Source organism: Drosophila yakuba, chromosome 4 (genome assembly GCF_016746365.2).
Source record: "Drosophila yakuba strain Tai18E2 chromosome 4, Prin_Dyak_Tai18E2_2.1, whole genome shotgun sequence".
In the NCBI taxonomy this organism is placed as follows: Eukaryota; Metazoa; Arthropoda; class Insecta; order Diptera; family Drosophilidae; genus Drosophila; species Drosophila yakuba.
The window spans coordinates 233-14,940 of record NC_052531.2 but is presented as its reverse complement, the minus strand read 5'-3'; the positions used below and the strand labels follow the sequence as shown (position 1 = coordinate 14,940).

At 42.8% G+C, this 14,708-nt stretch overlaps 1 protein-coding gene across 1 annotated transcript; it reads left to right on the top strand.

Moving 5' to 3' along the window:
- The first annotated feature begins 582 nt into the window (after positions 1 to 582).
- Positions 583 to 975, top strand: LOC120322142 (techylectin-5B-like). Its single transcript, XM_039376994.2, has 2 exons — positions 583 to 712; positions 765 to 975. The coding sequence occupies exons 1-2, from the start codon at positions 614 to 616 to the stop codon at positions 954 to 956; spliced, it is 291 nt and encodes a 96-aa protein (XP_039232928.1). The 5' UTR covers positions 583 to 613; the 3' UTR covers positions 957 to 975.
- Positions 976 to 14,708: the final 13,733 nt, after the last annotated feature.

Here is a 14,708-nt window from a genome sequence, read left to right as displayed (position 1 = left end):
CGCACTTAGCGTGATAAAACAGCCAACAAGTAAGATTTTGTGTGGGAGAGCAAGATAGCGGATTCACAGTGCGGTTAATGTGCATTTAAAAACAACACCAAGCAGCACAATGCACAAGAGAATGATCAAAACACAAAGACCTATATTGAAAAACTATTAATTTAAAAAATAATTTAAAAGAATATTTAAAATTTTGCACAAATCAGAATAGTTCCACTTGCGAAGCGAACACAGTTTTAATTATTATATATACCAGTATATAAAAACCACCGCTGGTTTTGGTAAATGAAAAAAAAACACGACCATTCGCTTTGAAGTCAGATTACAATGAAAGATTTATTATTTCCCTTTATTTTGTATGGAATATCTACATGATAGGCTTAATGGGAAACATGGTTATGAAAATTGAGGCGCCTCCTGAGTTTTTTTTATCCAAATCAAGAGTAAGAAACTTCTTAGAATAAGTAACTTAAATATATGTAAATTGGAAACGACAAATCTTGTTTACGCAAGCATTTATTAGAGAATCGTGCAACGCTGACACATTTATTTATTGACAATTTATATATTTTAATTTAAGGGATTTTCCTGTGTAGACATTCTAAATGCTGGAATGAAGCAATCAGGAGTATTTTATTTACAAATTCGAGGTACAACGTATTGGTTTTTAAAGGTATACTGCGATCAAGAAACAACGGATGGAGGTTGGACGGTAAGTAATTACTTACGCATACACACCATTATATCAAGTATGATAATTTTAGGTAATACAAAGGCGCGACGATTTTAAGGACTCCCGTGAAAATTTTAACAGAGACTGGGCCGATTACAAAAATGGGTTCGGTGAACCAAGTAAAGACTTTTGGCTTGGTAATGAGAACATATATATGTTGACAAATAATGAGGAATATTCATTACGTGTAGAACTAGAAGACTTCGAAGGCAACAAACGGTAAGATATTTAAATTCTGCGGACTGAGTTCTATCGAAATTTATTAAGCGTACTATCGCCCCTAAACTTTTATTTATTTACACGTATCCGTGCTTGAGGCGGTCGCGTTTTAATCTTGATCACTTATAGTTAAATAGCTAATCCTGTCTGAAATAATAGGTTTTTTTATATGTATTCTTTAACATATACTGAGGCAAGCAATACAATTTTCTAAACAATTTTTTAGAAGTACTTATCATAACACCCGTACATCTGCTTAAGCGTGCAGCATATTTAATTCTAAAATGTCTTCTCCTGGGTTAAGGGTAAACGAGTTATATGAATTTAACTCGGAAAAAAGATTCAATGAGACAATTTAAAGCGCACTTAAATTTCTGATCTTTCATTTTTCTAATCTTTTAAAAAAAAACAGGAGACTATCAATATGTATCAAGTAATTTTTGAATTGTCTTACATATTTGTTTTCGCTGGCACCCTTTCATTCCTAGCACATTAGGAACAATATGCTCAAATATCCAACTTCCTATTAGGCCTCTTTTGCATTGATGTCATCATGAGATGTCGGCAGCTGTTGTACCCAGAAACGCTATTTAATGCCCATTCTAGATAAAGCTTAAGCTTTTATGATTATTTACGGCTTTTCGAAAATATTTTGCTGTTATTGGAGAAAGATGTGAGTTTAAATCAAAGCTTTTCGTTATGCGCATGTAAGATTGCTGGATTCCAAGAAAAGCTATGAAATCGATATATTGGTTGTCGTCTAAGAAGTTGGCAAAACTGATATCTTGATATTTCGTATAAATTTGTATAACACGGATCACTTCGTGTTAGTCCAATAGTGAGCCCAAACATTTGGATGGTTCCAACTTGTAACGAACTGATTTTTATTTGTCTGCTCGCTACGGAATACGTGCGGCTAGCTCAGTAGAGTTTGTGCGTTCGTCCCACCAAATTTATATAATAACGTGATCACCCGGTTACCAGTAATAACACTCGCAGTTTCGTTCTCGGGTCTTTATTTGAGCTCAGTTTACAATGCACTTGAATTGTCCGGACGCCTCTGCTCTCTCGTCGTAGCGTCGGACCTTCGCCTGGTATTGCCGATGACGGGCGAGAAGGAAGGTCGAGGGGTTAGGGAAGCGTTACCGTTCTCAGACTAGGGTGAACAATTGGCGGGCTCTCAAAGGCATACGCCTCGCTAGCCACAACCTCTTGTCCCTTGCTCTGTCCCAGCCGGTCCCGCCAGACGCTTGTTTAGTTCCTTCCGACGCACCGCGCTATCGCCCGGATACGCCGCAGTCCCTGTAGCAAAACGCCCAGTGAAAGACGAACGTTCCACCCTACCTTTCTCTTCTGTCGGTGCGGTCGGACCTGGATGTCCTGCTCGGCGGCCTGGTTCCCCTGTCTTGCCGCTTTCGTCGTCCTGGGTGGCGCGGACCTTCGTTATGGGCGCCTGTCGCGTGGGCTGAGAATTGTTGTCGTACGCAGACTCACGGAAGCTCACGGCTGTGATCCCAAGGCATACGCCTGTGGAACAGCAACGCGTCTACCCCACGTCTGGTTCGGACTGGCGGCGCCGGTACCACGCCTGCTTGGATTGCACGGACACACCAGGCTATCGCCTGGTTCAAGCACGCGATCTCCTACACAGTCCACCGGGTCTACACCACAACCCCTGCCGCTTCTTCGGGTGCCCGCTTAGGTCTGGCCTCTCCTGTCGTTTGCCTCCCGGCTACTGGTGCTTCGTCGTTTGGACCTCAGCTACCTGCGTCTCAGTTCGGAGACCTTCTCGTCCGAACGTCTTGACGTAGCGATCTTGCTCCTTGGTGACTATCACGGTCGTAGCTCCTCTGCTGACTTCGTTCTACGTTGCTGACTCGTACACTTGCTTTCCTTGACTGTCGGTCTCCGACTCCAGACGCTCGTTCTTACGGTACTGTTTCCTTGACTCTCTTACCGTCTCTCCCCTTTCTTCGGGACATTCAACGAGCTTATTGCCCGGTTGCATGGCCTCATTGTCCTTAAGTCCTGGACCCGTAGTCTGTTACCTCCTTCGTGGGTTTTTTTTTTTGTTAGAGTCGGATCGGGTCCCCTTCTGTCCCGCTTCCGTCGGGAATGTTCATTGGTGCTCTGGTTCTGACGCTGTAATGGTTGTCAGACTCGCAGTCTGCATCCGTTGTCTCTCGCCTCGGCTTGACGCTAGAACGGCTGCCGAACCCAGTCCGTTCTCAGGTGTTGTCGTTCTCCTGCACGCCTTCCGATGGATCCGACTCCACGTTCTTGCCACCCTTCTCCTCCTGATCCTGCTTTTTTAGGTCGCTGACATGTACCGTGCGTTCCTTTTTGTTCGTCCGGTGGCGAATCTTACATATCACCGGCGATATGAAATCCACAATTTGGTACGCTTGGCTTCCACTGCCTTCTCCGCAGGTTGTAATGCATTGCTTGGTCCTGGGACACCCTCTCTAGGTTCCTGCGCACAATCTCGAAGACCTCTCTCATCTTCTCAGCGTTTCCTTCCGGTGACTCTGGTTGCCTTCCCGTACCTAGCGTTTCTCTGTCATAGAGTGCGTTCGGTAGTCTTGGCTCGCGGCCCTGTGTCAAAAATGCCGGTGAGTAGCCTGTGGAATCCGAAACACTGGAATTCACAGCCAGCATGATTTCTGGCCACCTTTCATCCAATTCCTCTGGTTCTGTCCGGCAAATTGCGCTATCATTGTCTTCACAGTGCGGTTTGCTCTCTCTGTCGGATTCTCCTGTGGGGTATACGGTGCCGTAAACTGCTGCTTTATCCCCATGTCGTTGAGGAACTTCTTAAAAGCCCGGCTCGTGAACTGCACGCCGTTGTCCGTGATCACCACCTTCGGTACTACCAAATCGTGAGACTATGCGTTCCCTGAACGCTTTCTGCAACGTTTCCCGCCGTGGCTGTTCGCAAGGGCACCAACTCTGTCCACTTCGAAAACGCTCAGTACCAACAACATACTGTTTCCGTGCTTCGATCTTGATAGTGGCCGACGAAATCGGCGCACACTGTCGCCCAGGGTTCCTATGGGATCTGTGTCAACATCTTTCCCGCCGCCTGCCGCTGATTCGGTTTGAACCTGGCGCAGTCATGTCGTACTTAGGCCTTTGCGTGTCTCTGCATTCCTGGCCAGTAGTACCGGTCTGCAAGCCGTGCAATCGTCTTCCGACTGCCTACATGACCGGCTGCTGGGGCGTCGTGGTTTTCACGCAAGACCGTTTCTCTCAGCTGCCGCGGAACACATAGCTTCCAGGTCACTACATCCTCGTTCCCTGCTCTATGCGGAATCTGCCTGTAGAGGGTGCTACCTCCCACACGTAGTCTGGGAACTTTTGAGGCTGTGCTTTTAGCTTTTCTCGCATTTCCTTGATCAGCTGCACTCTGATTCGGCCCCTTTGTCCTGCGTTTTTCTCAGCATATCGGGTTTGCTGAGACCGACTCTGGCAGTGGCTGCCTCGACAACGCGTCTGCTACCACGTTCAACCGGCCTTTCCTGTATGCTACCTCGAAGTCATACTGCTGCAGCTCCAACGCCCATCTGGCAATTCTTCCCGAAGGGCTTTCTATGCTGTTCAGCCACTTCAGCGCCATATGATCCGTCACCACCTTTAAGTGGTATCTTTCAAGGTACGGCCTTAGCTTCCGAATAGCCCACACAATTGCCAAGAACTCCTTTTCCGTTGTCGAGTAGTTCTTCTCGGCTCCGTTTAGGGTCCGGCTGGAGTATGAAATGAGGATTGCCCCAATCCCGTAGTCACTGGCGTCCGTTTGCAGGATGAACGTTCTCCCGAAGTCGGGGCACGCCAAGACTGGGTCGGTAACCGTGCCTATCCCTTGGCTTGTGACGCGGTGCCCTAGGTACAGAAGTTCTTGTTTGAAGAACTGGCATTTTTCCTGGTTTATTTTCAGGTTCGCTTTCTTCAAGCGACTGAATACCTCCCTGAGGTTTCTCTTGTGTTCCTCTAGGGTGCGGCCAATCACGATGATGTCATCTTGATACGCAAATGCATGCGGCGACATTTTCGGTCCAATCACCTGATCCAGGGCCCGTTGAAATGTGGCCGACGCGGAGTGCCAAATGGCATCACCTTCCATTGGAACAGCCCTTTCCCTGGGACCGTGAAGGCCGTGAAGCCCCGGCTTGACTCTTCCAGTGGTATTTGCCAATACCCATCCTTTAGGTCCAGGCTGCTTATAAATCGCGCCTCCCTTAGTTGATCGAGGATGTAGTTTATCCGTGGCATCGGGTAGGCATCCTTTATGGAGTTCGCGTTTATCTGCCTGAAGTCCACGCATAGTCTCCATTTTCCCGTTTTCTTCTTCACCATGACTATGGGTGAGCTGTACGGGCTCCTTGAATGCTCTATCATCCCCATCTTCAGCAGTTCGTCCACCTTCGCGTTGATCTCCCCTTGAATCTTTGGATTCTTGGGGTAGTATTCATGGTTATCGTGTGCTCGGCTATACTCGACGTTCCGGTCATGGCTTGAAACTCCGCGAGCTCTGTTTCCAGGAATTTGTCCACGTGGTCCTCTTCGCCGTCCTTTTGGACTAATGCGACCGACAACTTCTCCTCGAGCCACCCGTTGCGTCTGCCTCTGGCCGGTATTCGGATTTCATGACCGGCGCACTTGATCTCGGCCCCGACTTGCGTGAGGAAATTCCACCCCAGCACCAACGCATCCACTATCCCTGGTAATATTAGCAGGCTCATGACGAGTCGCCTGTTGCCGAACTCCACTCCTATTTCGAGCGTTGCGTTGATTTCGCCACACCTTCCATCTGCCAACCTAACCTGCCGTCGTATCCTTGTAATCGCTCCCTGGGCAGCCAGCTTGTCCGTCAGCTCTTCACTTATGAAGCTTGCTGTTGCCCCGGTGTCGATTGTGGCCTTGTACGTGTCCCCACCGATCTTTACCGCTGCGGACAACTGCTGCTCCTCCTCGATTAGTTTTCCGGTTAGTTTGGAGAGGCGGCATCTTGCGACCCCGGCCCGTCTCTCTGCGGCTGGGATCGCTGGCCATTTCCCGCTCTCTGGCAGCATTCTGTGCTTCGGACTCCTACTTTCCCGCACATCCAGCAGAACAGCAGCCTCTGTTCTCGGCAGCCTCTTGCCCAATGGCCGTGTCCGCCGCACCTGCGACACGCTTCCTGTGGATTGGAAATATGGGTTGGGTTCTGACCCGGGTTGCCCCCTGACGTTGTTCCAGTGTGTCTCTGTGCGGTGACTGGCGGCCTCCATAGGGTCGTGTTTTGTCGCCTGGCCTGGACCGGGGTATATTGTGCCCACTGTTCCCGGGTATGCGTGCCCGGATCTCCTGAGTCCTCACACCTTCTGCACGTGACGTGTGTTGCGGCCGGGGCTTTGTTGTGGCTGTATTTGTGCTCTTCCGCAAATGCCTCCCGTTCCCTGTGCAGTTCCTCGTATTCATCTGCCAGGATCATGAAAGCCTCTAGGTCGTCCACGTGGTAGGATCTCAACGCTATTCGGAGGTCTGGCGTGCAGTTCTCCTTGATGAGCTCCAGCGTTTCTTTCTTCCCATACCCAAGGGGTCTTATTAGGGTCTGCATCTCGACCATGTAGTCCTTGAATGCCTCCCTGAACCCTTGCTTCCTTTGTCTCGCCTTGTCCGCGAGCTTCGTGAAGTATCCCCTGGGCAGGAAATACGTCTGGAAACTGTCTATGAACTCGGCCCAAGTCCTCCAGTGCTTGTTGGTGCTATGTACCACTTCAGAGCCTTTCCCTGCATTAATTCCGGCATAGCTCGGGGAATCATATTCAGGTCCAACCCGTATGTGTTTGCGGACCATTCCCCCTGCTCCAGGAATTCGAGGGGTTTTTCTTCTCCGTCGAAGCGAAAAGACCACTCTCTTACTTGCTTCGCTACTTTCGCGTAGTCTGGCGGGCTGGGCCTGGGTCTTTCTGGACTTGGCCTCCTTTCCCTGCTTGTCTCTCTCCGTTGCCCTTCTCGAAACATCTCCTCCATGTTCAGACTTGCGATTAAGTCTTCACCCTCGGGGTTCGTAAGTTTTATGCTTGGACCTGGTCTGTCCGGATATGCTGCCTCCAATTCTGTCCAGACTGCTGCGAGCTTTGGGTCGTTCTCTGTCTCTGCGTAGTACTCCACTAGGGCTTTCCGCATGTCCTCTGTCCTTCCGGACAGCGATATGCGCAACCTCTGTGCGACATACGCGAAATCTTCCTTTTTGAGACGGTAGATCCAACTTCTACCCATACTGCTTTATTTGTGTTTACTGCCGGGATAATCACGTTATTTGGGCGCCAGATGTAACGAACTGATTTTTATTTGTCTGCTCGCTACGGAATACGTGCGGCTAGCTCAGTAGAGTTTGCGTAGTAGAGAATCCTATTTTTGATAACAAGAGTTGCTAGTTAATTGTAATTTTGCAACGATCCAAACGTCTATGTCATTCGTTTTTAAAAATAAAGATATTGCAACCCCAGTGATCGCAACAACTACAATCTTCTGAAAAAAACAAATAAGAATCAAAACAAATCTTCAAAGGAAAGTAAAAACAAGTTCTGAACAGAAACCGTTACAAAAGTAGACCATCGAAGTCGCCGCACCGCACAGAGCAACCAGCCCATAACTTACGAACCCACCAACAGATTTTCCGCATACATTCTCCGACCAAAAACATTATTAACCAGACACTCCAATACACATTTAATAGGCTATAAACACCCTCACCTATTACGGGACCACCCGTTCTGGGGCTTCCCAACAACAAATACTTATTATATGAAACGACAAATCTTCCACACACTTTTCAACACACAATACTTACATGCATATCGCCCCTCACGCCAAGTGGGAAATACTAAACGACCTCCATTGCAGCGACCATTTTCTATTGCCACGACCCTATTTCCAACAACTGGTACACAAAAATTAAACAGACCCTTTTTCAAGCTAATAGAAGCCAACCGAGAACAGAACAACGTACTCACTTAACAAGCCAGAAATACCCTACTTCCCTAGCACAAACCTCACCAAACATACTAACATACAGGGTCCCATGGTGGAATAAGCACCTCGACCAACTATAAAAAAAATACAACTTGCCTCATAAAATTATACCATAGAAAACATTATCGAATATAGACGCACAAAATGAAAAATTTAGGTAAACAAAAAACAGACCCTTCTAGTTCTTTACCTCAACCATCCAACACACTACCCCTTCATACAAAATATGGGCCAATAAAAGACTATTCTGCGGACTAAACCCAGTAAAACAAAATTCATACTATCTCAAACCCAGTGAACAATGAGACACACACAAATGTATAACATTTTAGCACAATAGCTTTTCAGAGGAGTTCCGAAACAATAAATACAACTATACCCCCTCTCCAACTGACCAAACCATAGAAAAAACAACACATCCCGAACTTATTTCAGCCATTTAAACATTAAAAAGATCTTCTCCAAGACAATAGAATTTCATAAAAAAGATCAACGAAGTCAAAAATGCACACCACCCTTGTCACTCTTGATTTTTCAAGAGCCTTCGAATGGGTATGTGAGCTCTTCCAATTACGGCATTCACCAACGACTTCTTCCGTTTAGTAAATTGAAATAAAAAATAAAAACAAGCTTCAGAATAGATAACCTCTTTAAAAATGTAGGGAATTGGGGTCCTACTCAGGGGCATAGCTATCCCTATCCAAATGCCAACTCCAAATATTTAAAATACTCAACTGTAGTTTTTAAATAAGCTGCGTTAACATACAAATTCCTTTCTCTAATACATTAACAAATCTAGGTATAACAACAAACAACAATATAAATGGAATACACACTTCGATTTCCTTTTACCTATGCTCCACAGTAAACTATATATAATAAAATGTCTATCCAATTTAATTGCAACGTTCAACTACGCAATAAGTCTAGCCCTCGGAGCCCATCGCTCCAATCCAATAAATAACTTACTCTACGAAGCAAATATTTTCTCCTTAGAAATAGAACACACCAATTTACAGGTTTGTCAAGCTAAATTAATATACAAGGAAAACACTACTAATAATAAAACAGACTTAAATCCAAGCTTAATCTACCCTACAAACCAGAAAAGCTCCATAAATAAAGACCATCCTGGGCCCTTAACAATCTAATAGACACATCACTCCAAACCAATTAAAAACAAGAAACATCTCCAGAATTATGACGTAACTGTACCATATTCACTGTTCACCAAATTAACTGCACAATAACACTCGCCATCACAACGGAAACATACTCATACTAGGAAATAGCATTTCTTCTCTTTATTTTATTTCTGATCTCTATGTCGTATTGATGCTTATAAATTAATAACGATAATCCTAGATAGATGTGCTTTAAGTTTTTATTTTTAAATCGTGGCTCTGGCCTTCATTCTACTGGTGGTGGTCTTTAGGAAGCGTCTTTAAGAATGCGTCTGCTACATAGCCAATTACTTTAGTCTTGGCACATCGTTTTATACGCTAACCACAGTGTCCCAGACTTTTTGCTCTGAGAATTTTAAAGAGACCTATCGAGTTAATTCATATACATATATGCATATATTCTCGTTCTTCTTTTATTTTTATACGATTAGTAAATATACGTATATTTTTGTAAAATTGATAACCGAAGAGTGTCGGTATAAAATAAAATATTTTATTTAGCCTTGTCCAGGCAATACATTTCATTAATAGACAATAAATGTTCAATGTTCAATAATGTTTAAATAAAAATAACTTTTCAGCGGCGATTATCCGCCTTGTTTTTGTTATGCAAAAACAAGATTATTAAATATACGTATATTTTTGTAAAATTGATAACCGGAGGGTGTCGTTATAAAAGAAAATATTTTATTGTTAGCCTCGTCCAGGCAATACATTTCATTAATAGACAATAAATGTTCAATGTTCAACTTTTCAGCGGCGATTATCCGCCTTGTTTTTGTTATGGTAAAAAAGAGCCCTCAGAGCGACGTTTGTAGTCGTAAATAGCCAACCATTTTTTACCCGTTACTCGTAGAGTAAAAGGGTATACTAGATTCGTTGAAAAGTATGTAACAGGCAGAAGGAAGCTTTTCCGACCATATAAAGTATATATATTCTTGATCAGGATCAATAGCCGAGTCGATTTGGCCATATCCGTCTGTCCGTCCGTCTGTCTGTCCGTATGAACGTCGAGATCTCAGGAACTACAAAAGCTAGAAAGTTGAGATTAAGCATACAGACTCCAGGAACATAGACGCAGCGCAAGTTTGTCGAATCATGCTGCCACGCCTACTCTAACGCCCACAAACCGCCCAAAACTGCCACGCCCACACTTTTGAAAAATGTTTTGATATTTTTTTCATTTTTGTATTGGTGTTGTAAATTTCTATCGATTTGTCAGAAAATTTTTTGCCACGACCACTCTAACGCCCACAAACCGCCCAAAGCTGCCACGCCCACACTTTTGAAAAATGTTTTGATATTTTTTTATTTTTGCATTAGTCTTGTAAATTTCTATTAATTTGTCAAAAAACTTTTTGCCACGCCCAATCTAACGCCCACAAACCGCCCAAAGCTGCCACGCCCACACTTTTGAAAAATGTTTTGATATTTTTTTCATTTTTGTATTAGTCTTGTAAATTTCTATCGATTTGCCAAAAAACTTTTTGCCACGCCCACAAACCGCCAAAAACTGTCAGTGTTAAAGACCTCCTTCACACTTTCACTAGCTGAGTAAGGGGTATCAGATAGTCGGGGAACTCGACTATAGCGTTCTCTCTTGTTTTTTTTAAGTGCGCACCGGTGCCGGTGATGAATTCGATACTCCCCGCTAAAAACAATTATAGTCAATTTGACATAATCTTTGTATGATAGCCTTTAATTTTTCTGTACTACACATGGCACATGGCCAACAATTTATTAATTAATAAAATTATGCTATTATTTTAACAAAACAAAATAACAAAAACAAATTTCCAAAAGGGGTGCGGAGCCCGCGGCGATCCATCAGGCATGCGGACGCATGAAGGGGAGGGAATGCGGTCGAAACATTGCCTAATCGTTTTACGATCTAGCTACAGCTTAGCTTGAGGACTGATGACTGACAAACTGTACGAACTTTCACAGGCTTTTCTAATATTTATTCTCCCTCGGCCTGAGTCCTTCCTAGGACACGGGCACAAATACGCGGACGAAAAAGGTTATACTAGATTCGTTGAAAAGTATGTAACAGGCAGAAGGAAGCATTTATAAAGTATACAAGCTCACCCGGACTTCATCTCACCTAGCCGTGATTCAATTTATGCTATATAAACAAAAACAATTTTTTCTCTGTGTAGCATGAAAACAACTATTATTGCAAATGTGTAAGAATATGGTATATCAGTGAGAGGCGTGAATCGCTGTGCGCGAAAAGGGAATGTGAAAATAACATCATACCGAACAATTTGTTAAATTCCTTGAAATTTATTCTCTTAATGCTAGGGCGTGTACAATATTCTTGGTTAGCCGATTTTTAGCTAGGACAAACAAACTGGAGGGTTTACCCACTCGAGAGCATGCCACGTATAATTGACCATGTGAAAAACATGGTGTGCTCAAATCTAAGCCACAAATCCACATCGATTGGCCTTTGGACTTATTAATTGTCATGGCAAATGCCAATCGAATTGGAAACTGAATTCGTTTAAATGGACATGGCACATCTGTGGGGATAATAGGGACTCGCAGTATCAATCAGAGTCATATTCTAGCTTCAAAGCGAACGGTCGTGTTTTTTTTCTGCGCTCCGAATTTATTTTTGTTTTGCTAAATCCAGCGGTGGAATTTAACAAATTCTTTAATAATTCAATTTCGTAATCCGTACTAGTTAAAGTTCCGTTCGCTTCGCGAGTGAATCTTTTGTGATATGTGCATTACTTTAATAAATAATTCAATCTGTTCTCTTTCTGTCTTTGCGTTTTGTTTACTCTCTCTTTTCGTGCGTTGTCCGTAGTCCTGTTTGGTGTTGTTTTTGTACTTAACTGCACGGTGCACCCGCTCTCTCTCTCCCACACAAAATCCTAAAGTGCAGACTGCGCTCTTGCGGTACATTTCCTGATTTTGTCTTTTGGTACAGTGGTCAAAACCCATTTAAACATGGAAACCAATGTTGTCTGCTTCCATAACAAATGCCGTCAGGTAATAAAGCCTGAGCAGTAAAAAATGACCTGTTGGCTATGTGATAGAATGGTGCACACTAAGTGCGCTGGTTTTAACGGCCGAACAAGTGATGACCTAGCTAAAGGCCCTAATCTAAAATACTGTTGTGATACTTGCCTAGGAGTTGCGAATGAAATGCAACTCTTTATGCGCCAAACTAAAGGTGGCTTGAAAGGACTGATCAGCAGTTTTGGCGTGGCTAGAGATATTTTTCGTCGAGCTGATGATCTTCTTTCTGCGCTTGATTCACAATTTAATAGACTCAAACTATTAGAAGAATCTCCAAAGCGCAAGAAAGCCGCTGGTGGTAGGCTGCCCACAAGTGGCCAGATCACTGCCCATCCTCCTCTACTACTTCTACTTCTTTATCTTCAAAAAACTAAAATCTAGTCTCACTATCTGTTATCAAAATGTAAGAGGCTTATGTAGTAAGCTAACTAATTTGTATTCTAATAGCCTTTCCTTTGCATCCCATATTATTGTGTTTGCAGAGACTTGGTTAAAACCGGAGATACTTAACTCCGAAGTTTTCCCAGGTATATACACAGTATACAGGCATGATCGTCCCTCCAGGCGGGGAGGTGGAGTCCTAATTGCTGTTAGGTCTACCCACACGTCAGAGGTACTTTTTGATGAGTTTCGTAACTTAGAATTCTTATGTGTAAAGCTGTCATTTTCTGATAGCTATGTTTATATTACGTGCTCTTACATTTTGCCGTCTTATAAATTTCCTGAATATATAAACCATTTGTCCTCTATCCAATCCGTTTCAAATAGATTGTCCGATAGGGACCAACTGGTTGTTCTAGGCGGTCCACAGAAGAACAATCGAATATTCTTCTGCCTGTAGCCCAGCATGACTTTATTAACGGCTTAATTATATTAGAAATTCTCTTGGTCGATTATTGCATCTATGCTTTGTTATAAGTCTTCAGGACTTGTGTTTCTGACTAGAGTAGCACCTCTTAGTCAAGCAGAAGATCCATATCATCCAACTTTCGAGGTGACAATCAACACAGGTACCGTAATAAAAGAGAGGTAAGATAAGTCAACCAAACGAATTCATTGATTTCGTTAAGCAAACTTTCTGAGGCTAAACAGGCAGAAGGAATCGTTTCCGACCATATAAAGTATATATATTCTTGATCAGGAGCAATAGCCAAGTCGATCTGGCCATGTCCGTCTGTCCGTCCGTCTGTCTGTTCGTATGAATGTCGAGATCTCAGGTACTATAAAAGCTAGAAAGTTGAGATTAAGCATGCAAATTATATTTTATACTGCGGTGATTATTAAACAAAATATATAATTTTTATTTTGTATTCATCATATGACATTGTTTTATCATTTATAGATTTATAAGATTAATCTTTGGATCGGTGTCCGATCTTTTTCCGTTTCCAAATAGGACTGTCAGCTTAAGAATAATTATTTTTCTCCAAACCTCGGCCAGGAGCTTTTCGTAAAACTTCTAAAATTTGGATCTGTGTTTAAATTAAAAGCTTGGTAATGAAATTGCTTCATTGCTTTGTGAAATTCAAATTTGTTGACCAATGCAGATTGCAGATTGAAGCGCAATAAGTTCTTGGTCACCAGATAGTTAGTTTATCGTTACGATAGTTAGTTTATCTAAGTAGCCACGCTGTGGACCGGCCGCGGATTGGTTCTCACGACTTGGTGGAAGATTTGGATTTGTTTATATAAATAGTTTCAGGCCGGCGAAGTGCAGCTTTGAGAACAAAGGAAAGTCAATCGTTCAGATTGGATTTCGAAAAATTGTTTATAATTTGGGCTAGGGCCCCTGTTGATTCAAATATGGAGCGTCCCGATTCATTTCGAGTTTTATTTAGGTGATCTCTTAATTCTCTTAAAAATTCTTCTTGATTAAAAGATTTTTCTATATCTGGCCAATGTTTTTTGATTACAAATATAACGTGGATATATTTATTAACAATTAAAAAAATTAAATATATAATGACTAAAATTAACAATTTATGGGATGGAAAGTGATTTCTTGGTATTATTAATTTTAATGAATGGATTTAAAGTTTTTATATTATCTAAAGATAGTTCTGAATTATTGAATTCCAATATTCCCATATTTCCAGATTCTTAAAGTGATTAGTGGTAATGTACTCAAGTATTTTTATACCCGTTACTCGTAGAGTAAAAGGGTATACTAGATTCGTTGAAAAGTATGTAACAGGCAGAAGGAAGCGTTTCCGGCCATTTAAAGTATATATAAGTTAATTTATTTGTTTATGAATGAGATAAAAAATAAATTTACAATTTTATTTTTTCCACCTTTATTGATTGAATGCAAAAATTAGACTAAATTAAAGTTCTACTCTAGCTCCCTAATCTGGCCTTTTGTGAATCAGAATTTTGTATAGCGGTGGCAGCGATGGTGGCAGCGCTGGTGCAGCGACGGTGGCAGCGACGAATCAAAGTTTGATAACAGTGTGTCAGTTGTGCAGTCGGCTGTAATTGGTTAATTGCAGTTCTGCTGATGACTTCTTAATAAATTTGGCTTTTTC